The 23748-nt window shown below is 34.1% G+C and overlaps 6 protein-coding genes and 1 pseudogene across 7 annotated transcripts, besides 11 other annotated features; 1 reads left to right on the top strand and 6 right to left on the bottom strand.

The window, feature by feature from the left end:
- Nucleotides 1-10279: part of a mobile genetic element that runs on past the window's edge.
- TVAGG3_0308780 lies at nt 208-1443 on the bottom strand (annotated as a pseudogene). Its single transcript has one exon. A coding segment is annotated over exon 1 (1236 nt).
- TVAGG3_0308770 (protein of unknown function, DUF4106 family) lies at nt 7610-8263 on the bottom strand (the record flags this gene model as incomplete). Its single annotated transcript, XM_051229758.1, has 1 exon — nt 7610-8263. One exon carries the CDS (start codon nt 8261-8263, stop codon nt 7610-7612), a length of 654 nt encoding a protein of 217 aa, XP_051099488.1.
- Nucleotides 10280-11387: 1108 nt separating the features above from the next.
- TVAGG3_0308750 (protein of unknown function, DUF4106 family) lies at nt 11388-12549 on the bottom strand (the record flags this gene model as incomplete). Its single annotated transcript, XM_051229757.1, has 1 exon — nt 11388-12549. A coding segment is annotated over one exon (1162 nt), but the record flags the coding sequence as incomplete, so codon positions are not given.
- Nucleotides 12550-12865: 316 nt separating this feature from the next.
- Nucleotides 12866-12895: a terminal%2Cinverted (terminal inverted repeat of MuDR-2_TvMULE3 transposon ID:TVAGG3_0308730).
- Nucleotides 12866-16006: a mobile genetic element.
- TVAGG3_0308740 (zinc ion binding protein family) lies at nt 12979-13815 on the bottom strand (the record flags this gene model as incomplete). Its single annotated transcript, XM_051229756.1, has 1 exon — nt 12979-13815. One exon carries the CDS (start codon nt 13813-13815, stop codon nt 12979-12981), a length of 837 nt encoding a protein of 278 aa, XP_051099486.1.
- Nucleotides 15979-16006: a terminal%2Cinverted (terminal inverted repeat of MuDR-2_TvMULE3 transposon ID:TVAGG3_0308730).
- An 80-nt stretch (nt 16007-16086) lies between these two features.
- Nucleotides 16087-18409: a mobile genetic element.
- TVAGG3_0308720 (MULE transposase domain-containing protein) lies at nt 16881-18350 on the bottom strand (the record flags this gene model as incomplete). Its single annotated transcript, XM_001294545.2, has 1 exon — nt 16881-18350. The coding sequence occupies one exon, from the start codon at nt 18348-18350 to the stop codon at nt 16881-16883; it is 1470 nt and encodes a 489-aa protein (XP_001294546.2).
- A 366-nt stretch (nt 18410-18775) lies between the features above and the next one.
- Nucleotides 18776-19000: a mobile genetic element.
- Nucleotides 19001-19150: 150 nt separating this feature from the next.
- Nucleotides 19151-19173: a terminal%2Cinverted (terminal inverted repeat of MuDR-6/TvMULE4 transposon ID:TVAGG3_0308690).
- Nucleotides 19151-20079: a mobile genetic element.
- Nucleotides 20057-20079: a terminal%2Cinverted (terminal inverted repeat of MuDR-6/TvMULE4 transposon ID:TVAGG3_0308690).
- Nucleotides 20080-20278: 199 nt separating this feature from the next.
- Nucleotides 20279-20316: a mobile genetic element.
- Nucleotides 20279-20316: a terminal%2Cinverted (terminal inverted repeat of Banshee-A3 transposon ID:TVAGG3_0308680).
- A 191-nt stretch (nt 20317-20507) lies between these two features.
- On the top strand, nt 20508-22025 carry TVAGG3_0308670 (Clan MH, family M20, peptidase T-like metallopeptidase; the record flags this gene model as incomplete). Its single annotated transcript, XM_001306775.2, has 1 exon — nt 20530-21954. The coding sequence occupies one exon, from the start codon at nt 20530-20532 to the stop codon at nt 21952-21954; it is 1425 nt and encodes a 474-aa protein (XP_001306776.1).
- Nucleotides 22026-22263: 238 nt separating this feature from the next.
- Nucleotides 22264-23733, bottom strand: TVAGG3_0308660 (uncharacterized protein; the record flags this gene model as incomplete). The annotated part of the gene is made up of 1 exon (XM_001306776.1): nt 22272-23561. The coding sequence occupies one exon, from the start codon at nt 23559-23561 to the stop codon at nt 22272-22274; it is 1290 nt and encodes a 429-aa protein (XP_001306777.1).
- Between the last annotated feature and the right edge of the window lie 15 nt (nt 23734-23748).

Raw genomic sequence — 23748 nt, 5'->3', positions numbered from 1 at the left:
CAAATTTCGCACCATTTTTAGTCACAATAGCAAACTTAACTGGTTCGATGTTCCAAACTTTGCTGAATGAAGACTTTTCAAAATGGTAGAAGTAAACATTCAAATATGTGAATGGGTCTAGTTCTTCTTTAAGTCCTGACATGTACTTGTTACTGAGATGAATTTTGCCATCTTTTTCTATCGGATAAAAAAATATTTTTTTAAAATTTACTCATAAAAATTTTTCTTTGTATATACACCATTCTGTACGTCTAAAAGACTTTTGACATTTGCCAAGAATGTTCGTTTAGACGCTGTCATATAACCATATTCTTGACAATATTGTTTATACGAATCGTACAGTGACCTTTCATCTAAACACTCAAAGTCAGTTTCATCTATGAACAGTTCATATACACTCTTGTTTGCTTCTAACAATGTTTGTCTCTCTTCGGTATGTGGAATTTGTCTTGGATTGAACTTTGAAATATCTAATGTCATAAAATATGAGAACAAGTGGTTGTAAAAGTCAGATGTCAAAGTTTCTGCTAAGTCGTCAAAATATTCTGTATCTTGCATATGAGCTTCTGACGTTCTGACAACTACATATCTTCTGTCAGAACTTTCTAACTTCATCGGAACAGCATTGTTTGAAACCATAATGAAGTTTGCAACATTTTCACAAACTCTTTGGTCTTTATACTTTCTTTCAACAACTCCAACTTTGTCTGTTATAAGACTCTTCAAAGCATCTGAGTTCAAAACTTTTGTTGTATCTATACTTTGAAGTTCATTGCAAACTATAAGTTTCATATTCTCTATTGAGGAGTTAAACTTGCCACAGATGTTTTCTAAGTTTGTCATATTCGGATTCGAAATAACCTTCTAACAGTTTGCATAAGATATCTGTAAAGAAAGTATTCTTACCAGTTCCTTGTTTTCCAATTATAATGAGAGCAGTTTCATTTTTAGCACTTGGATGTTGTAAGATGTTTGCAAACCAACATAAGATATACTCATAGACTCTTTCGTTTCCATTGCATATAATTTCTTTGACATGGTCTAACCAAGCTTCTATAATATTTTCTTTCCATTCTACTTGTTCATATTTATATCCAGTGAAGATAGAATAGAAGTTTGGAGAAGGTGTATAGAACTTATACCTCGAACTGAAAAATCTTCTAACTTTGACAATAAGATATCCCAAGCATCTAACATCTTCATGCCAACTTGTACGACTTTTATTTTCTTAAGTTTCTGTCTACATTCTTGTTCAGACACTATTGTTGCTTTAGGTTTGTTAAAGACTACATCCCATTCTTTCATAACATAACATTCTGGGGCAGAGTCGACATAAATGACTAAACGTTTCAAATTCTCGACTGCTTTGTTATAGTCTCTAAATGGACACATATTTCTGAATGCTTGGAAGTCATAAAAATCTGAAACATCTATTCTGTACATTTTTATAAGAATAAAAAAAATATTTTTTTTTATTCTTGACTTTGTTGTTGCATTTGTTGCATTTGTTGTTCTTGAGCTATTTGTTGTTGAAGTTGTTCTTGTAATACAATACTTTCACCAGTTGCATCTTCCAATTCGAAACTTTCTGCCGTCATTGACAAATACATAGGACATAAAAGTTTTACAGGAACAAAGTTTGCGTCAACTAATGTCAACGTTATACTTGCCAAAGTGTTTGAGTTCACTAAGGTTGAAAATTCTGCATTCAAATGAACAATAGGCAAACCAGCAGAGAAAGTATTGTTTTATACGCATAAGTATCTTTTGGTCATAATAGTTTCTGTCGACATTCGAATAACACTTTGAACCTAAGTTTGAAACAATATATAAGATTGGTGTGCTTAATGTCAATGGAATAGACATTCCTTGTATGACACCTTTTCCTGTTATAGGAAACTGTTGGTAGTAAAAACCAGAAATAAGTTTTGTATTATAGCTCATATCGTTTATAGTAAACTCAGTCGGACATCCAAACATAATGAAACCTGCTCTAGTTGCAGCACATGTTACACCCGTACTTAAAGTATTAAATAAGTCAACAAAACCTGTTGGTGGTATATCTGAGTAAGTATCTTCAAAGGAGTATTTTTTACCATTCACAACAATAAAGTCTTCTGGTGTCAAAAGAGCAAAACAGGCTTTAGTCGTCATTGTGTTTAAGGTTAGTTTACAATATCGTCCTTGAGGACTTTGTAAGTTTGTTGTTATAGAATTATATGACTCAGGGTTTTTAGTCGTAATAGTATAAACCATTATATCTTCTGCCATTTATATATATTTAAAAGTTTTTCTGAAAGTGGAGAAGAACTTCATCTAAACTTTCACATGGCGTTTCTTGAAGTTCTCTGTCTAAGAAGTTCAAATATTTTGTAAAGACATAGAACTTTCCTTTGTCTACACGAACAAACAAACAGGGTCTTTCATATCGTTCAAAAGTGTGTAAAGTCCTTTACATGAAATAAAGTCTATATTTATTTTTCTTCAAACATCTTTCAAGAAGTTTTGACATTTTTACTTAGCAAATAAATTTTAATGAAATGTTGTGGTCGTCAAATATTTTATGACGTCTGGGAAACTATACTTTAAGTTCAACGTTTCACCTCCTTTCATAACGTATATCTTGTCAATGACATTATATGAAACACCACAGCAACTAATGTCGGGTTCTATTTCTTTGATGTTTATATCGTCTGCCTCTGTCAAAAGTTTCAATAGTTCTTTCAAAACTTCATGAGGTGCAATGACATATGAGTCACTTTTACAGGGTTGTGTTCGACCAGTTTAACATTATACTTAAAGCTTGACAAATCTTCTCCTGAGTTTGAAGTTTGTCTTTCAGTTGTTGGTAGTCGTTTCGAATATCTGCAACAGAACTTAAGTCTCTGCTAACTTCAGGATATGTTGGTTCTTTTACAGAACAATTGTTATACCATCTTTGTCTTCGTATGGTTTCCCCACTTCAACATCTCTGTCTTTGACATTGACAACAAACTTTGACTGTTTGTTTGAGTTGGTGAATTTAACTTCACATCTGCCACCGCCATTAAACCTTTTGAAACACTCACGCTTCTATTTTTTCGGAAATGACATTTTACTTAGAATAAAAAGATGGACGTATTCGAGTATCTCTTCGAATTGAAGCAGAACAAAGTTTACACACACAAACAATACAAATACATTGACAGAATAGTTCTTTATACAAACAATGGTAAATGTTATAGAATAGCAATATTTGCTGAACCAAAAATATTTCCATAAAGCAAAGAAAGTTGGTATAACTGAAATGGTGAAAGTTCTTGACGTTGACAAAAATATAACAACAAACTTACAGATATTTCTAAAGGTAAGTTTATCTTACAATATTATGTCAAAACTGGCGTACTGTCAATATTTGACGGAGAGAAGTCAGTTCAAGAAACAAACTTACTGACCTGCTGCCAAAATCTGCTCGATGGAAGCTGTCGTTATGCCAATCTGAGGAGCCCCAGCAGGTTTCATCGAACGAATCTTCAAAAGAGCATCTTCCGTGAAAAGTGCTATTGGTTTTGTAAACTTCTTTGCTCTCAGTTCATCTGGACCGTCTCTGTCACCAGTATATTGTATTTGTACAGTACCAACAGTTGAAATACCACCCATAAAGTCTTCTGAGTCAGCAAATGGAATGCCAAAGCCAAAAGTTTGAACGGTCTCCATTTGTATATTGAGTTTTTTGACCTCCTGTATGAGTCCATACTTTCACATATGCATAATAGAACTTTGCATTTCAGGGTTAATGGTTGTTGTGAAGTTGTTGTTAAAGTTCATAGCATCTAATGTCAAGTTGTATGACCTCATATCCTCAACTGTAGAATATTCTTCTCTTGGATAATATTTGCCATCTATGTTTATATGATATTTAATAGGGTTGTAGAAACAAGAATAGTCATTTATAGTTCGTCTGAACAGTACAAACATAGTATCTGCATGTTTCATTGCAGTTGTTAAAGCAATATCTGTTCTTGCACCTGGGTCAGCACTTTGGTTTCCAACTTCACCTGCAAAGTCTTTGACAGATATTTGGTGTATAGGGAACATAAGTGGAACTGCAATATATTTGGCAGCTAAAGCATTTGAAATATCTGGGTCCAACATATAGACTGCAAGTCTGCTTTCTATTCTTTGCATTCAAACTTTCGCATGTAAACTTAACTGGGTCCCAAGCAGTTCCAGCAGCATTGAAATAATAGTTTACTTCATTGTTGAAGTTTGAGAAACCAAAGTCTAAGTCAACTTTGTCTTTGCAAAATTCGGCGAATGACGTTTGATTTGTTCCCTTTACGTCTGTAATAGTGAATGGGTCTTGTGTTGGTGCAATGACTAAGTTATTTTGCTTGGAGTAAGTTCGATAGAAATTTTTCCTGCCCAGTTTGGCAAGTATCTTAAAAACCTGAAGATGAGGAAAGATGACAAAGGAACTCTAAGTTTCAGTTTTACTTTAGTGGCAGCAGTTCCATCTGAACCAGAAAGGTTTAACATAAACTCCTGGAACGTTAGGTCAAGTCTTCTTATTTTCTCAATATTTGCATACTGGTCTGTTTGTTCTCTAGCTTGTGGTTGTACTGAGTTTCTCAAAGCGAACCATTCATAGTTTGCCCATGTTACTGTTTGAACTAAGTCAGAGTTAGAATATATCTTATATCCCATGAAAACTTCTGGAGCATATTGGTATCCGACATAGAAAATTCCATTGCAACCTTTCTTGTCAGACAACTTGGCAGAAGGTTTTATTTCAATGTCTTGTTCCACGTATAAGAATGAGTTGTCAATAGAAATAATATGAAACCTGTCGCAAGCAATATCTTACTGTTGTTGAAGAACCTTCTCCAACTCACCTACGTTTCCATAAGAAACAGCAGTTGTATATTCGTAAGTTCCAGGAAACTATTTCTGACCTTCTAATGGCATTGTCGCATTCGTATATACCATTCGGAAACATTTCCGTTCATGGCATCCAAAACTGTTGGCGTTATATTCTGAGCGGCGTACATTTCATATGGGTAAAAATATAGAATAGTTGAATTTATGTGTCATAATAGAACCCACTCGTACCAAGCTTTACTTTCTTCCTGACTGAGTTTTTAACTCTTCTTTTTCCTTCATTGCCACTACTTTCACTAGATGAAGTTACTTCTTCACTACTTTCACTTTGTTCTACTCTTTTTCTTTGGTGTCGCTTTTGGTTAACTTGCCCTCTGCTTCAAGTTGTTGCATCTTCTGCCTCATTGTTCATATTTATATCCAGTGAAGATAGAATAGAAGTTTGGAGAAGGTGTATAGAACTTTATACCTCGAACTGAAAAATCTTCTAACTTTGACAATAAGATATCCCAAGCATCTAACATCTTCATGCCAACTTGTACGACTTTTTATTTTCTTAAGTTTCTGTCTACATTCTTGTTCTGAACTATTGTCGCTTTAGGTTTGTTAAAGACTACATCCCATTCTTTCATAACATAACATTTGGGGCAGAGTGACATAAATGACTAAACGTTTCAAATTCTCGACTGCTTTGTTATAGTCTCTAAATGGACACATATTTCTGAATGCTTGGAAGTCATAAAAATCTGAAACATCTATTCTGTACATTTTTATAAAAATAAAAAAAATTATTTTTTTTTTCTTGACTTTGTTGTTGCATTTGTTGCATTTGTTGTTCTTGAGCTATATTGTTGTTGAAGTTGTTCTTGTAATACAATACTTTCACCAGTTGCATCTTCCAATTCGAACTTTCTGCCGTCATTGACAAATACATAGGACATAAAAGTTTTACAGGAACAAAGTTTGCGTCAACTAATGTCAACGTTATAACTTGCCAAAGTGTTTGAGTTCACTAAGGTTGAAAATTCTGCATTCAAATGAACAATAGGCAAACCAGCAGAGAAAGTATTGTTTATACGCATAAGTATCTTTTGGTCATAATAGTTTCTGTCGACATTCGAATAACACTTTGAACCTAAGTTTGAAACAATATATAAGATTGGTGTGCTTAATGTCAATGGAATAGACATTCCTTGTATGACACCTTTTCCTGTTATAGGAAACTGTTGGTAGTAAAAACCAGAAATAAGTTTTGTATTATAGCTCATATCGTTTATAGTAAACTCAGTCGGACATCCAAACATAATGAAACCTGCTCTAGTTGCAGCACATGTTACACCCGTACTTAAAGTATTAAATAAGTCAACAAAACCTGTTGGTGGTATATCTGAGTAAGTATCTTCAAAGGATATTTTTTACCATTCACAACAATAAAGTCTTCTGGTGTCAAAAGAGCAAAACAGGCTTTAGTCGTCATTGTGTTTAAGGTTAGTTTACAATATCGTCCTTGAGGACTTTGTAAGTTGTTGTTATAGAATTATATGACTCAGGGTTTTTAGTCGTAATAGTATAAACCATTATATCTTCTGCCATTTATATATATTTAAAAGTTTTTCTGAAAGTGGAGAAGAACTTCATCTAAAACTTTCACATGGCGTTTCTTGAAGTTCTCTGTCTAAGAAGTTCAAATATTTTGTAAAGACATAGAACTTTCCTTTGTCTACACGAACAAACAAAACAGGGTCTTTCATATCGTTCAAAAGTGTGTAAAGTCCTTTACATGAAATAAAGTCTATATTATTTTTCTTCAAACATCTTTCAAGAAGTTTTGACATTTTTACTTAGCAAATAAATTTTAATGAAATGTTGTGGTCGTCAAATATTTTTTATGACGTCTGGGAAACTATACTTTAAGTTCAACGTTTCACCTCCTTTCATAACGTATATCTTGTCAATGACATTATATGAAACACCACAGCAACTAATGTCGGGTTCTATTTCTTTGATGTTTATATCGTCTGCCTCTGTCAAAAGTTTCAATAGTTCTTTCAAACTTCATGAGGTGCAATGACATATGAGTTCACTTTTACAGGGTTGTGTTCGACCAAGTTTAACATTATACTTAAAGCTTGACAAATCTTCTCCTGAGTTTGAAGTTTGTCTTTCAGTTGTTGGTAGTCGTTTCGAATATCTGCAACAGAACTTAAGTCTCTGCTAACTTCAGGATATGTTGGTTCTTTTACAGGAACAATTGTTATACCATCTTTGTCTTCGTATGGTTTCCCCACTTCAACATCTCTGTCTTTGACATTGACAACAACACTTTGACTGTTTGTTTGAGTTGGTGAATTTAACTTCACATCTGCCACCGCCATTAAACCTTTTGAAACACTCACGCTTCTATTTTTCGGAAATGACATTTTACTTAGAATAAAAAGATGGACGTATTCGAGTATCTCTTCGAATTGAAGCAGAACAAAGTTTACACACACAAACAATACAAATACATTGACAGAATAGTTCTTTATACAAACAATGGTAAATGTTATAGAATAGCAATATTTGCTGAACCAAAATATTTCCATAAAGCAAGAAAGTTGGTATAACTGAAATGGTGAAAGTTCTTGACGTTGACAAAAATATAACAACAAACTTACAGATATTTCTAAAGGTAAGTTTATCTTACAATATTATGTCAAAACTGGCGTACTGTCAATATTTGACGGAGAGAAGTCAGTTCAAGAACAACTTACTGACCTGCTGCCAAAATCTGCTCGATGGAAGCTGTCGTTATGCCAATCTGAGGAGCCCCAGCAGGTTTCATCGAACGAATCTTCAAAAGAGCATCTTCCGTGAAAAGTGCTATTGGTTTTGTAAACTTCTTTGCTCTCAGTTCATCTGGACCGTCTCTGTCACCAGTATATTGTATTTGTACAGTACCAACAGTTGAAATACCACCCATAAAGTCTTCTGAGTCAGCAAATGGAATGCCAAGCCAAAAGTTTGAACGGTCTCCATTTGTATATTGAGTTTTTTGACCTCCTGTATGAGTCCATACTTTCACATATGGCATAATAGAACTTTGCATTTCAGGGTTAATGGTTGTTGTGAAGTTGTTGTTAAAGTTCATAGCATCTAATGTCAAGTTGTATGACCTCATATCCTCAACTGTAGAATATTCTTCTCTTGGATAATATTTGCCATCTATGTTTATATGATATTTAATACCGGGGTTGTAGAAACAAGAATAGTCATTTATAGTTCGTCTGAACAGTACAAACATAGTATCTGCATGTTTCATTGCAGTTGTTAAAGCAATATCTGTTCTTGCACCTGGGTCAGCACTTTGGTTTCCAACTTCACCTGCAAAGTCTTTGACAGATATTTGGTGTATAGGGAACATAAGTGGAACTGCAATATATTTGGCAGCTAAAGCATTTGAAATATCTGGGTCCAACATATAGACTGCAAGTCTGCTTTCTATTCTCTTGCATTCAAACTTTTCGCATGTAAACTTAACTGGTCCCAAGCAGTTCCAGCAGCATTGAAATAATAGTTTACTTCATTGTTGAAGTTTGAGAAACCAAAGTCTAAGTCAACTTTGTCTTTGCAAAATTCGCGCGAATGACGTTTGATTTGTTCCCTTTACGTCTGTAATAGTGAATGGGTCTTGTGTTGGTGCAATGACTAAGTTATTTTTGCTTGGAGTAAGTTCGATAGAAATTTTTCCTGCCCAGTTTGGCAAGTATCTTAAAAACCTGAAGATGAGGAAAGATGACAAAGGAACTCTAAGTTTCAGTTTTACTTTAGTGGCAGCAGTTCCATCTGAACCAGAAAGGTTAACATAAACTCCTGGAACGTTAGGGTCAAGTCTTCTTATTTTCTCAATATTTGCATACTGGTCTGTTTGTTCTCTAGCTTGTGGTTGTACTGAGTTTCTCAAGCGAACCATTCATAGTTTGCCCATGTTACTGTTTGAACTAAGTCAGAGTTAGAATATATCTTATATCCCATGAAAACTTCTGGAGCATATTGGTATCCGACATAGAAAATTCCATTGCAACCTTTCTTGTCAGACAACTTGGCAGAAGTTTTATTTCAATGTCTTGTTCCACGTATAAGAATGAGTTGTCAATAGAAATAATATGAAACCTGTCGCAAGCAATATCTACTGTTGTTGAAGAACCTTCTCCAAACTCACCTACGTTTCCATAAGAAACAGCAGTTGTATATTCGTAAGTTCCAGGAACTATTTCTGACCTTCTAATGGCATTGTCGCATTCGTTATACCATTCGGAAACATTTCCGTTCATGGCATCCAAAACTGTTGGCGTTATATTCTGAGCGGCGTACATTTCATATGGGTAAAAATATAGAATAGTTGAATTTATGTGTCATAATAGAACCCACTCGTACCAAGCTTTACTTTCTTCCTGACTGAGTTTTTAACTCTTCTTTTTCCTTCATTGCCACTACTTTCACTAGATGAAGTTACTTCTTCACTACTTTCACTTTGTTCTACTCTTTTTCTTTGGTGTCGCTTTTGGTAACTTGCCCTCTGCTTCAAGTTGTTGCATCTTTGCCTCATGTTCACCTAGTATGTTGTAAATTTCCCATGTCCTTTTTGCCTTTGGGCTCTGGTCGCCATCTCAGGTAACCAATATCCTAGAAAGATTTTGTCATAGTTTGTATTTGAGTCTTCGCGTATTGTTTGCATGACTCTTTCCTGAGTTCCGGTTCAAGCTCTTCAAATATAGCTTGTCCATATGGAATATGCTCGTTTCCAAATATATGTTTTTGTAGCCATTCTGGTTTTCTTTCCATGTTAACCAATAATATCTTTTGTGAATGGGAAAGCTTTTACCAATGTTTCAGTCTTGCGTCATTTATTTCTGTAGTTGGTTTTATTTGTCAAGGAACATGTTTTTCAATACTAACATTTCATTTGGTACTGTCCATTTGAGTTTTCTTAAATATTCATCCCTTCTCAGTTCATTGTCTGCAAAGTAAGTTTTTATGACATTTTGTAAACTTTCGTTTGCAAGGTCATGTACAATAGGTTCTCTTCCTTCTATCTCCTAACTTTCTTTCTAAACTCTTCACCAAATATACCATCTCTATGGTTCTGTGTAGTTCTTTGAGATAAATGTTCTAGAAACGTCAGGTGTTATATTTCCATCAGCCATGTTCATTTCATACTGGTCCAAAATATCTGCATGTTTCATATCTTTCAATGCATTAAAGCCGCGCTGAAATACCAGCTAATCTGGTTCACCATTCACTTCCATTGCGTCTACAACTTCTGGAATTGTGGTTGTAAGTTTATGAACCACCTATCCGGATTAGCTTTATGACCCATCTCATTGTAGTTCCATAGTCTGCAGAAACAAAAGTAGGTTTGTTTTCCATATTGGTTAGGCTTCTGAATGAACTTTAAACAATGTTTCATTTCTATATGTTTTGGTGAAATTTAACCTTTTTTTTCACCGAGTTCAGCCAAAGATTGAACGTTATATGGTCGTAAGTAAAAAGGATTGTTGTATTTGCGTACATTTTCTTTCAGTACTTCCATTCTATGCTGAATATTTTCATCTGATGTTGGAGTCTTTTGTATGTCGGCGAACATTTTTCGATATTCTTCTACTATGTCAGCCGAATTTTTCTGACTCTTGAAAGATATTCCATATTCCCCGCATACACTTGTTGAGGGTCAAGATTTTTCGGCTGTTCCAAATCTTCATCTAGTTCTGTGAAGTTAGTTTCCAAAGGAGGGACTTGTTCGTTTCCTTCAGGCTCTTCTAGCTGTTGTTGCTGAACTATTTCTTCCATGTCTGGTTGTATCTGAACTTCTTCCTGTGGAGTTTCTTGTACCTCATCTGCTGGCATTTCATATATTCCGAGACCGTTTTTAAAAAGTTCCCTATCTAAGTCATCCGGACTCATAAACCTTTCTTTTTTCGTTCCGTCTCTATTTTTTACGCGTTTCATGAAGAGAGTTGAATTATCATTTAGCTCTGACACCAAATATCTCGGAGTAAATTCATCCATGTCATTTGGATGATATGCTATTAAATCATATCCCTTAGCGAGCTTGTATTTTCCAGGTTTGAAATTATATCCCATTTGGTGCTGAACCATAAAGCTAAATAGGTTCGGGTCAGTATTTCCTTCCTTGAACTTTCTAATAGCTTCTTTATATCTGTCACTAAAGTCAAGAGTATCTGGGTAACCATAATTTTCCTTAAGCATTTTTAAGAATTCTTGGTTTCCTTGTTCTCTACTTCTTTTATGTCCTTGCTCTGTTTGTGGTGCAGTGTTTTGAACTGTTGGTTGTGGTGCAGTGTTTTGAACTGTTGGTTGTGGTGCTGGATTTTGAACTGTTGGTTGTGGTGCAGTGTTTTGAACTGTTGGTTGTTGTGTTGGTTTTGGTGCATGCCTGTGTCTGTGTCCATGTGACGATGTAAATGTTTTAGGTAGTCCTGGTGCAGGTGCTTCTCTTGGAGGGTTTGGTGGTATATAAGTTCCACCAGCTGGCACATATGTTCCATCTGCAGCATAATGTCCTACCTGACTTTTCGTTCTTAAGAAAGCATTTACTAGGTCTGTTTTGGTCTGTTGTAACTCTTTTTCTTGACTTTCCACAACAGTTGCTCTAACGGCGTCATAGGCACTTTGAACTGCCTGTCTCGTTGCTGCATCTGTTATTTTCGTCATATTTTGTGCTACTTCTCTTAACTCGTTGTCGAAACCTTCAGACTTCAGTTTCTTTCCAGATGAGAAGTCGTTCACTAGTTTCACCTTACTATGAAGAGCTTCGAAGGCGTTCTTAAAGTCAGCATTCATTAAAGCTTCATTTGAACTGTCTTCATCCGCTTGTATTTTTGTCCTTATTGACCCTATAAGTTGGGCTGCTTTAGCGTTGGCTTGGGCATCTAACCAGTCATTATTAGCTTTTATATATTCTGCGCTTTTCATTGCCTTTTGCATGGCTGCGTCGTTATTTTTACTTTCTTGTGCTAAGTTTTCATACTGTACGGTTTGGTTTTGCAACTGTAAAAGTTTTTCTGCCTTTACATTTGCTTCAACTTCTTTTTTATACTCATCGCTATCCATATATGTCTTCAGGGCTTTTTGTTTTATTTCTTCATCTTTCAGTACTTTATATTGAGTAGTATGGTTTTTCAAATTTATAACATCTTGTTCCATTTTTGCTACTTCTGCTGCTTTTTCTGACACTTTTTTCGCATATTCCTCTGTACTTAGTTCTTTCAGTTGTTCTTCTTTCTTCTTTTTCTCTACGTTTAACTCATTTAGTTTCTTTGTGTGTCTGTCATATTCTAGTTTCTTTTCGTTTTCACTTATTTGTTTCTGTATGTCTATGTTTGACTTTTTGACATCTGTTATTTGATTTTTGAGTGAACTCAAATTCATTTGACTTTGAGGGTTATAAGCTGTTCCGTCTGCAGCTCCACCATAGCCTGCCATTTTCGCTAAAAGTGCCGCTCTTAAACCTCCACTCTGTGCACCAATAACTCGGCTTAAAAGCATAGGGTTGCTTGACATTTGTTGCAACATAGTGGGGTCATTCATCATTTGTTGTTGCAACTGTTGTTGTGGTGTCAGTTTTACTATTGGATGTTTCAATGCTCCCTTCCTCTTACGTATATTCTTACGTAGCTTACGTGGCATTTTAAGTGAAGTAAAAAACGGTTTTTGACAGATGTTTATATGACACTTTTTGTTCAGCACAAAAAACTACTCGGTCAAAGTGTTGTCAGTTTTGTAAAATAACCGTCCTATCTCATTCTATAAGGGGAAAAGGCTTTTCAAAGTATACTTCCTTGGAACGCCCGTAACTTTTCCTGTAGCGACGATAGACCCTTACTTGTCCGGACAAAGTTATACTAAACATCTTCAGGGCTAGAGGGCACGAAGTGCCTGGAGGCCCCACTACCTTTTTTTTTATATTCAAATGGACTGAGTGTTAACATTTAACATTTTTTGCGAGTATATAAGAATTTCCGAAAAAGTGACACCCAAAAAGTGACACTTTCAATAGGGGGTAACACTTAAAAAGTGACAATTTAAAATTCACAATAAATAAAAATAATAAATTTTTTAGTCTATTAAATTATTCTTTTCTTTGAAATCCTCCAAAAATTCTTCGAAATGTTCTAAAATATAATCTGGAGAATTATAACAAAATTCATTAATTTCTAACATATACGTATCTAACAATTCATTTGGAATTTCAAACGATCTTAAATATGTAATTGAATTTTGTATCTTCTCATTTATTTGAGAAAGTTTTTCTTCAGCATTTTCCAATAAAAATCTTAATGGATTCAAATTGGCTTCTTGATTCTGAACAAAATTTAATACTTGGTATAAACGTGATTGAACTTCTCTTTTCAATTTTGTTTTATAATCTGTCAATCGAGGCTCGCGAATTCTAATTGAAGGAATAAAACCTGTTTGAAGTAAATCGTTTTTAATACGATAAAAGTAATTGGGTGCAACTTCTTCTAAAAGATTTTTGACAAAAACATCAATTCTTTGATTTTTAACGCAGCCAAAATCGTGATATTTTATCTTTTTAAATAAAGATTCAGAAACGTTATTCACAACGGTTAATTCATTTGGTCTGGCAGCGGCTATCCACTGTTGTTTATGAATGTCCCACTGACGTGTAAAGTATTGATTAAATTCCAATTGATCTTGAATTTTATCAATAATGTGCTCTTTATACATTTTTGCAGCATCTTCTTCTGTGCAATCACGATAATAACATAAAATGTTCATAAATTTTTCGACTTCTGATCTAATCTCTTCATCATTTATCTTTGAGAGATTCTTTTTAAGTGCGCGTATTACATGTAGCGCGCACCAAAAGATATTGCACTCCGGAAATGAATTCCTAATCCCGTTGAAAATGTTTAGTGCACAGTCAGACATGATAAATTCAGGTTCTGTGTGAGTTGTTTCAAAATATTTACTTAAGCAAAAAGAAATATTTTCACTATTATCTGGATATATTATAAAATAACACAAAGGGATAGAATGAGTATTAGCAAATTTGGTAGCTAATACATAAAAAGGAAATCCATGAATAATTAATTTAAACGTAGAGTCTAAGTGATAAATTGGTGGTTTTTCATGAATTTGAGAGATCATATCATTATCAGAGTAAATAAAAACCAATTTGTCTGGAAAATCAGTATCTTCACCTTGAATGTCAAAATAAATAAGGTCATCATGTTGATCTTCCCATTGATTAACATAGTTTTGTAAAGATTGAAATTGATTTAAAGATATGTCTGGTAAAGATCTCATAAGATCTTTTTGTTGTAAATAATATTTCAATTGATTGATTGCAGTTTGTTTCATAGTCATGTGAATACAAGTATGATCTTTAGGTATTTCAAGCGTTTTGTTGACTTCTTGTGTTGCATTAAGTGGACTTCCGTGATTCATGAGAAATTTTTTAATCCAAGCACGGTAAGTACCACTTGTAGGTGTATTTTTATGTTGTGGTGGTGGTCCTGAGTGAATATGAGTTAAGTTTGCAGATTTAAAAATGTAATTGTCGAAATTTTTAATAAATTTAAAGCCTGCTGGGCAGCCTTCGTATTCGCATCGGTGGTAGATTAATACTCCTGTTCCAATTGATAGTTTTTGTGGGTCTTTGACAAATCTTATGTTACCATGCAGCTCTGCAGCTATAACAAAACGAGAATATTCTAAATATCCTATGGCTTGATCAACCTCGCATGGAGGATCGGGTGGAGGATGTTGCATTGAGCAGCAAAAAGGAAAAATAAAATTGAAAACTCACATTGAAAAAATAACGGTTTAATAGAAAATATTTTTTTTCTTCTGAAAAAGAATTATCTTTGAGTATCTAAATTGGGATAAAGGATATAGAATAGATAACTAGTACTTAATATATGATACATGTACACGAAATGGAAGAATGTGTACTAAAAGAAAGAGAAATTTTAGCTTAATATTTTACATACGAATCAATTATCTTTGGTTAAAAGGTAGAATTGTTGGCTATGATGTACTGATTCATGATCAGTACATCATAGCCAACAATTCCTTATACAAAATTCAAAAACTTGGGTGCAATCAGTTCTGATTGCACCCAAGTTTTTGAACTTTCTTGAGGGAATGGAAGTAAGAGTATACATTATGAATATATACCTCTTACCCTTCCATTCCCTCTCTGACAGCGGGAAACTTTGTCTGAATGTTAAACTATTCAGACAAAGTTTCCCGCTGTCAGCGAAAGAATTGTTCCATCTGGTGCATAGAGTGTGAATCTATGCACCAAATGGAGCAAGTCCCTCGCGAAATTGCCAAAACTTGCGTCGCATTTCAAAGATTGCGACCCAAATTTTGGCGATTTCTAGTAGAGATGGAGTATTTTGAGTCACTGACCTATATGCAGTGGCTCAAAGGGCTCCATCTCTACTTTGAAGCAAGGAAACTTTCCTCGAAATTTTGATAATTTGAAGAAAGTTTTCAAGCAATTAACAAAGGATTACTCGCTATGAGGTAAAAATTCTAGATTTTCACCTCATAGCGAGAGCTTCCCTTTCATTGCTTGAAAACTTTCCCCAGCTTCAAAATTGGGGAAAGGGCTGTAAAGTCGACTCCGATACCAGCAGGTACCAGAGTATTTAAAAGAGAAGCCCTCGTACGAGTTTCTATGAAGACCTTCTCATTCAAGAAGATCTTAATAGAAAATCGTACGAGGGCATTGGAAACTCGCGTCTGGTACATGTTGGTACCAGAGTGTTTGAGATTTGAAGACTCTGGTACTAACATGTACCAGAATTTATGATGAATTTAAGATGGACCATTATAAAATGGTAGCGGTTTGTTTCAAAAAATTTAGATGAGATTTGCATAGATATAGATTATATGATTTATACATATGAAAAATAATATATAAAAATATAATTTTGAGATAATTATGTAAATAATATTTTAAATATTTGAATTTGAGGTATAATTTTATAGTAAAATATATTATAAAGAGTATTTATATAAATATTGTAAAATAATATAAGTAATAAAAATTGAGACCCCCTCCCTGTTTTTGATGTTTTGTCACTTTTTTGGTAATTCTTATTGTTTCATAAATAAAAACATTTAATCAAAGTCAATTTTATTTTTCATATTCAAATGGACTGAGTGTTAACATTTAACATTTTTTGCGAGATTGGGACAAAGTTGCAATTCGGCACTTTTTGTAAAAAATGGGGTCATACTCATAATGAATAGAGACTTATAGCCAAGTCTTGATATCATGCAGGGAGAATATACATTGATAAGCAATTATATTTTATAGTAGTAGTATTCAGAAATTCTTACAATTTACAATACAATTTTCAAAAATGGATAAAGACTAATAGCCAAGTCTTGATATCATGCAGGGAGAATATACATAGATAAGCAATTATATTTTATAGTAGTAGTATTCAGAAATTCTTACAATTTACAATACAATTTTCAAAAATGGATAAAGACTAATAGCCAAGTCTTGATATCATGCAGGGAGAATATACATGATAAGCAATTATATTTTATAGTAGTAGTATTCAGAAATTCTTACAATTTACAATACAATTTTCAAAAATGGATAAAGACTAATAGCCAAGTCTTGATATCATGCAGGGAGAATATACATAGATAAGCAATTATATTTTATAGTAGTAGTATTCAGAAATTCTTACAATTTACAATACAATTTTCAAAAATGGATAAAGACTAATAGCCAAGTCTTGATATCATGCAGGGAGACTCTCTACAAATACAAAAATTGATTATCATAAGGAAATACAAATTTATCAATTTTCATGTGAAAATTACATAAATTTGTTCTCCAATAAATAGCAATAATACTTTGAATGTTATATTAAGTAATATAGCTTCAGGTAAATAAGCTTACACTTCAAAAATATACTGTTTATTCATTAATTTTAAAAAAAGTCCAAATTATCTAATCTTGCTTACTCTTCCTTTAAACTTCTTTGTGCCAAATTTAATATTGCCTTCAAAGATGGAATAAGGACATTAGGTTCAATCCTTCGGCTTTCGACAATTTCCAAAATGTGTTGAATTAATTTCAAACATTCATCGTGTTTTGAAGCTCTTTGCTCAACAATCTGATTACCTGCCCTTGTAAGAATTCTTACTGCTCTTTCTTCATTCAAAACATTAGCGACTTGAACCTTAATAATCGCATTTGGAATCACAACAGTGATGAGAGTTATGACGATGTCATCAATGCGCTCATTTTTCTTACCCAAGAAAAATGTTTGCTTTAATTGATGAAAGTGTGATTCCGCAATGTTATTCGTGGAATCACCTTCTCCACGATATAACATCATCCAATGTTCTTTGGTTCTTCTCCATTGTTTATCGAAATACTTCAAAGCGCGCGGTTCTTCTTCTTCTAACATTGTTGTCAAGAACTCATATGTTTCATCAGACTCTTCAGCCAGCTTTTCTGCATTCGTTGCATCTGCACGTAATGTCAAAAAGTCCATTGCTAAATAGAAGTTCTCAAAATTCTGTGGATTGTCAAAATAGCTTCCAACTTTTGCACATGCGCGTAAAACATGCACAGCGCACCAACTGAGCTGCGCAAGAGGAAATCCGTCCTCAATTGCGCGAGCAATGTTTAGCGCACAGTCAGCGCTCCAATGCTGTGGATCCAGGTGCGCAAACTCACAGAATTTCACCAAACATTCTTGAATTTTTTCAGATGTCTGAGGGTTCACTAAAAAATAGCAAAAGGGGAAAATTGTGTTTTGACTTGTTTTCATTGTTACTGCAAACAATTGGATCTTTCCTTTAATTAAAGAATGAGTGGAATCGACGTGGAGAGGGTTATCAATGCTATGCACCAATTCTTTTGCAGCAAAAGGTGCATATATGATTGTAAACTCGGAAAAATCTCCATTGTAATCAAATTGAACGAGATCATCTGGGCACTCTTCCTGTAAATTATTCAAAAATGCTTCCAAAGAAGTGTAAGGATCGTTTGATAATCTTTGTGCAATAATCTCATCAAGGCGATAAAATTTGTGCTTTAAAGCATCAGTAGACTGCGCGAAAAGTTTCATCGTTTCTTTGTTATTCGTATCAATTCCGAACTTATCAAAAAATGCTTTTTGAGCAAGAAATTGCTTTCCACCGTTTTTAATATAAAGTTCGATCCATTTTTGATAAAATTTACTCGCGTAATGTGAACCCATTTCAACTCCTATATGATGGCAATGTTCTTCATTAACTTTGCTTATAGTAAACACTCCATTTTGTTCTTCAACCCTAAATTTTGCCTTGCATAGGGGATACGAACATGAATAAGTGACATATTGCTTTGGAGATCCCGTTCTTCTTCTGTATGGGACACCGCCCTTGACTTCCTGTTTAATACCAAAAGCAATAAGCTCCTCTAAGTCCACCGAAATCATAAAAATGAAGTGATTTTGAAAAGAGTTAACAAAATTCAAATCACATCAAAAACAAAAACGAGAGAGGGTCAAAGTTGCTATTTGTCACTTTTCCACAAGAATATAATGGGGAAAAAGTTATCATATAGTTGATCTCATTCACTGAGGTGAGAGATGCATGTAGTGTAATTTGATAAACAGTGGGATTGCTGCTCTAAGTCCTAGGTTCGAGACCCATTGGCTTCATTTTTCTCTTTTTTATTGACGTAAACTATTCAATTTTTGTGTTCTCCATTCAAATTTCAGAATTTTTTTTGCAGATTTCACGCTACATTCGAAGTTACCTTTTGTAACAACCACCACTGCCTACGAAAGACGAAAGTGTGTCACGATTTCACCCGGAAATCCGACGGTTGTTTAAGAGTAAGCACTTTTGGCACCTACTCAAACAAAAACACATAAAAAATATTTTATTATACTCATTCGAAATTAAAAATAATAAAATTTATATATATTAATTTCATTAAATCAAGGTTAAAAATCTCACCGGAAAAATAACCTCAGTGTGATAAATTTATCACCGGAAAAATTTACAATAAGGTTAATACCGAAAATATTGAAAAATCAACATTTAAGGTTAATTTAAGAGTATGCACTTTTGTCACCTACTCCATTTTTTGCTAATTGTCGTCAAAAATTAGGCGTAAAGCAAAAATTGATATTTCATATGGTTTTATGATAGATAAGCATTATATTCCCACTCATTATATTCGTAAATTTTGAGGTTTATCCTTCGCTTTTCAGATCATTGAATTTGATTTGGGGCGGCGACAAATTTGCCCAGCCAGTAAAGTATTCAATTTTTTTTGCATTTTTTTTAAAGCTTCTTAACTTAAATCATGGAATGTCTCAAAGACAAAAGTAGCATACAGCATGCAAAGCTAAAGAAAGATAATCATAATTAATACCTTAATTTTTAATATTACGCATTTTTAGGTGCAAAATTTAAAAACATTCTAATACAATAGAGCAGTTTCCAAAAGTAGCATACAGCATGTAAAGCTAAAGAAAGATAATCATAATTAATACCTTAATTTTTAATATTACGCATTTTTAGGTGCAAAATTTAAAAACATTCTAATACAATAGAGCAGTTTCCAAAAGTAGCATACAGCATGCAAAGCTAAAGAAAGATAATCATAATTAATACCTTTAAAGTTTAAAATCTTGATTTTTTTTAAAATCAAATATTTATAACTTTAATACATACAGCTTAAACCTTATACTTGTTTTCTCTTGTGAGAAAGCAATCTTACAAAGCTAACAATCCTAAAAAATAAAGAATTAAAATTTCATACAATCTTTTTTCGAATCTGTTCTTTTCTTAAGCCACTCGCTTCGCTCGCATCTTAGTTTCGTAATTTCATACAATCTTTTTTCGAATCTGTTCTTTTCTTAAGCCGCGAGCGAAGCGAGTGGCTTAGTTTCGTAATTTCATACAATCTTTTTTCGAATTTGTTCTTTTTGTCAACCGCGAGCGAAGCGAGTGGCTTTTTATTTTTTTTAAATTTTTTTTTTCTTTCTTACTTTTTTTTCCCTTACTTACAAATTTGATAGTAACTTACCAAATCTCTCTACCATATAATAATAAATTAATCCATTTTTTGTTTCAAATCTGACACTTTACATTTCTGACATGTAAACCTGTCACTTTTCACTTCACCTCACTGGGCAAGTTTGTGCCCCCCTCAATTTGATTTTTATATAAAATAGTTATATATTAGAAAATAATATGAGTTTATGTGATATTATTTTTCAGAAGATTTTGTGTTCTTCTTCACAATTTTACTTTTTTATTAAAAAGAATCTTTACAAAATATACATTTACTTTAATTAATATTTAAAAACATGCTCTATCAAAAGTTCCAAAAATTCAATATTTTAGCTTTTCTGAGGTGTCACTTTTGATGAATTTCTGTTTACAACAGAATCATTCATAAATTTTATATGCGATTAAGATTTTAGATCAAAAATTTGATCTCACCATTGTCACTTTTAGAGATAGTTTAGTGGGATATTGTTTGTATGCACAGTGTATAATATTTTCTAAAAAATTCATTGTTTTTGTAAAATTTGATCGATATGTTACCTGATACTCTCAATTATTTTGAATACTTCACAAAATCATATTTTCCAAATTATGAACGCCGAAGAGTGTGTCAAGTATTGTGCTCAAGCCTGGTCAGAGGGTGGTTTTGCTCTTGAAGGCCTTAAGGGCATCATCCGTATCCCGAACCTTTCTCCAGGTTACGATGAACATTATTTCGAAAATGGCCTTGTTTACAAGGCTCTTCATTACATGGCCGATTGGATCAAGGCCCAAAACATCAAGGGTTGCAAGATCACAACATTCGAAGAACCAAAGGTAGAACCACTTCTCTTCGTTGAAATCGACTCTACAGCTGACCACGAAGTTCCAGCTGTTCTTACATACGGACATCTCGATAAGATGCCACATCTTGACCCAGCTGGCTGGTCAGAAGGCCTCGGAGCAACAAATCCAGTTGTTCGCGGCAACAAGATCTACGGACGTGGCACAAATGATGATTGCTACGAAGGCTTCCTTGTCATCACAGCCATCAAGTACCTCCAGGAACATAACATTCCACACCCAAGAATCGTAATGCTCATGGAAACAGGAGAAGAGTCCGGCGATGACGAAATCATGAGATACCTTCCAAAGCTTAAGCCACAGATTGGCGAAGTTGGCGTTATCATGGTCCTCGATGCCGAAGCCGAAGATTACAAGACACTTTGGTGCTGCAAGTCACTTCGTGGTGTTGCCATGGGCGTCCTCGAAGTCCAGCACCTTGCTACACCATGCCACTCTGGTATGGCTACAGGTCTTGTCCCAGATACCTTCCGTATCGCAAGAATGCTCGTTTCTCGTATCGAAGACGAGCAGACAGGCGAGATCAAGCTCAAGGAAGCTCACATCGATATCCCACAGTCACGTATCGACATGTGCAACGCTATTGCTAAGCAATTAGGTGCTGCATCAGTCGAAATCGTTGCTCCAATCAAGGGCGCTCAGCTCCTCGACACAGATTACGGACAATTACTTGTCAACAAGGCCTTCAAGCCAGGTCTCGCTGTCACAGGCCAATCTGGTCTTCCAATCATCTCAGAGGGCTCAAACGTCATCCGTACAACAACAGGACTCAAGCTTTCCCTCCGTCTTCCACCAGGCGCTGATGCTGAAACAGCTCTCGCCGCAATGGAGAAGGAACTTACACGCGATCCACCATACGGTGCCAAGGTTACATTCAAGTCTCTCGGCGCTGGCAACGGCTGGTTCGGAGAGGACTTCGACGCAAAGACTGCTGCTGCTCTTGAAGGAGCTTCTCAGGAAGTTTTCGGACAGAAGCCACTTTACTACGGCGAAGGTGGCTCAATTCCACTCTGCAACACACTCCAGTCACTCTGGCCAAAGGCTCAGATCATCGTTACAGGTGCTGCCGGTACAGACTCAAATCCACACGGATTCGATGAGTCTCTCAATATCGAATACACAGGAAAGTTTGCTGCTGTCATCACAGGATTCCTTGGCGAAATCAGCAAGTAAGAATTGGTATATATAATAAGGCGGTTCTATCTTCATAAATAAAAACTTTACAAATACGAGTAATTTTCTAACTAATTTACAATATTTCGAGTATGAATCATATTGAATGATTGATTTTGTAATTCTTTGTTTAGAAATTGATTTCCGAAATCTAAATTCAACATTTCATAAATATTTCCGATTAAAACAATCTCAAATGTTCATGTGTTATAGATTTATGTTGTTCTTAGTGAATCATTTCAGGTAAATAAATAATATATTAATAAAATATTCAATTTTTTAAACATACAATACAAAAATTGTTAATATTTTCCTGATTAGTGGTCGTCACCTATTACATAGGAAGCAGCAAAGTGAGATATAAGACGTAAATCTTTTGGTGGCTCATAGTTTCGTTTAAATTCTTCAATAGCAGCTGCTAATACTTCTGAACCTACAACTTTTATATTCTCTTTCAAAATTGGAGATGGATCATATTTTTGCATCAATTTCTTCAATTCTGTGACATATTCTGGATGTTTTTCAATATTATGAGATAGGTTTTTCATTATCTGCAAGGTATATTCTGAATTGAAATCATAAGAAGACCAATCAATTTTAGGAAACAGATTGTTGAATAATTTGGGATCTCTTATCGAACCAACTGCATTAATGAATTCATTTTTATCATCAATTTTGTTGAAAAATGAAGTTTGAGCCTTCTGATACTTGAAAAGAAGATCATTAACTTTAAATTTCGAATTTTGCTGTTTGAAAGCATTAGCGAACTTGTCTGAAGCATCATTTATATTGCTGACAACATCCTGTGCCTTAGTTTTAATGACAGAAGCTTCAAAAATATTGAAATGAAAATCGTCAAGAGAAAGTTTAAATACTTGAGGATCTGCTGCTGTAAATATAATTAAGCGCTTATTGTTTGATACAGGACATGTTATCTCTTCTTGATTTGAAATTTCACAGATTTTTTCTTTGCGGAAAGAAGAATAGAGTACATTAGAGCTAACATATAAAATTCCATACGGTGAAGACCAAATCTTTGAAACAGTGTTTGAAATTTCTGTTTGTTTATCATTAGTTTTTGGTTCTATGCTGTTTTTCATCAATACATTGTCATCTTGCAGAACATAGTAATCTGAATCAGCTAGAAATACATTGTTATTGCAATCTGTTAATCTATTGACTGGAAAATCTACAAAATCAACTCGTTTGTAAAACTCCTTAATTGTATCTGTTCTTGAGACCATAATATAATCATTACTCACTGAAAGATCTGTAATACTTGTTGCTAAATAGTCAAAAGATTTAATCTGTATTTTTTCTTCATCAATTATAGGTATAATGTAGCCAACTTTGCTAGATGTAGGCGAGTACCAAAAAACAACGGATTCATGTTTTGGATCTGGAAGTAATTTGATATCTTCAGGAATTGATATTTCATTATATTGTATAAGCTTACCATCCCAATTTTGATCTATTTTAGAATAGTAATATGATCCTTTCGAAGCTCCAATTATCCAATCTTGATTGAAGATTGCGAAATTTCCATCAAAATCATCACTAATATGAAAAGTTAAGTATAACTGGCTATCTATAAAGTAAATTTGCATCAGTTTCGACTTATTATCATAGAAGAAAGCAAAAAATTCTGAAATCCCTGAGGAGTTGTTTTCTTTTTGAGATAAATTGCTAGAATGATGCGTTTCAACTTCATTGTCTTCTATTTCAGCAGCAGCAAGCAATGAGCTTTTATCAAATGTTTCAATCAATGTGGAATCCAATATGAAAAGTGGTTAT

The sequence above is a fragment of the Trichomonas vaginalis genome, chromosome V (assembly GCF_026262505.1).
Source record: "Trichomonas vaginalis G3 chromosome V, whole genome shotgun sequence".
In the NCBI taxonomy this organism is placed as follows: Eukaryota; Parabasalia; order Trichomonadida; family Trichomonadidae; genus Trichomonas; species Trichomonas vaginalis.
Note: the sequence above shows the minus strand (reverse complement) of the source record. Positions and strands in the feature narration are given on the sequence as shown.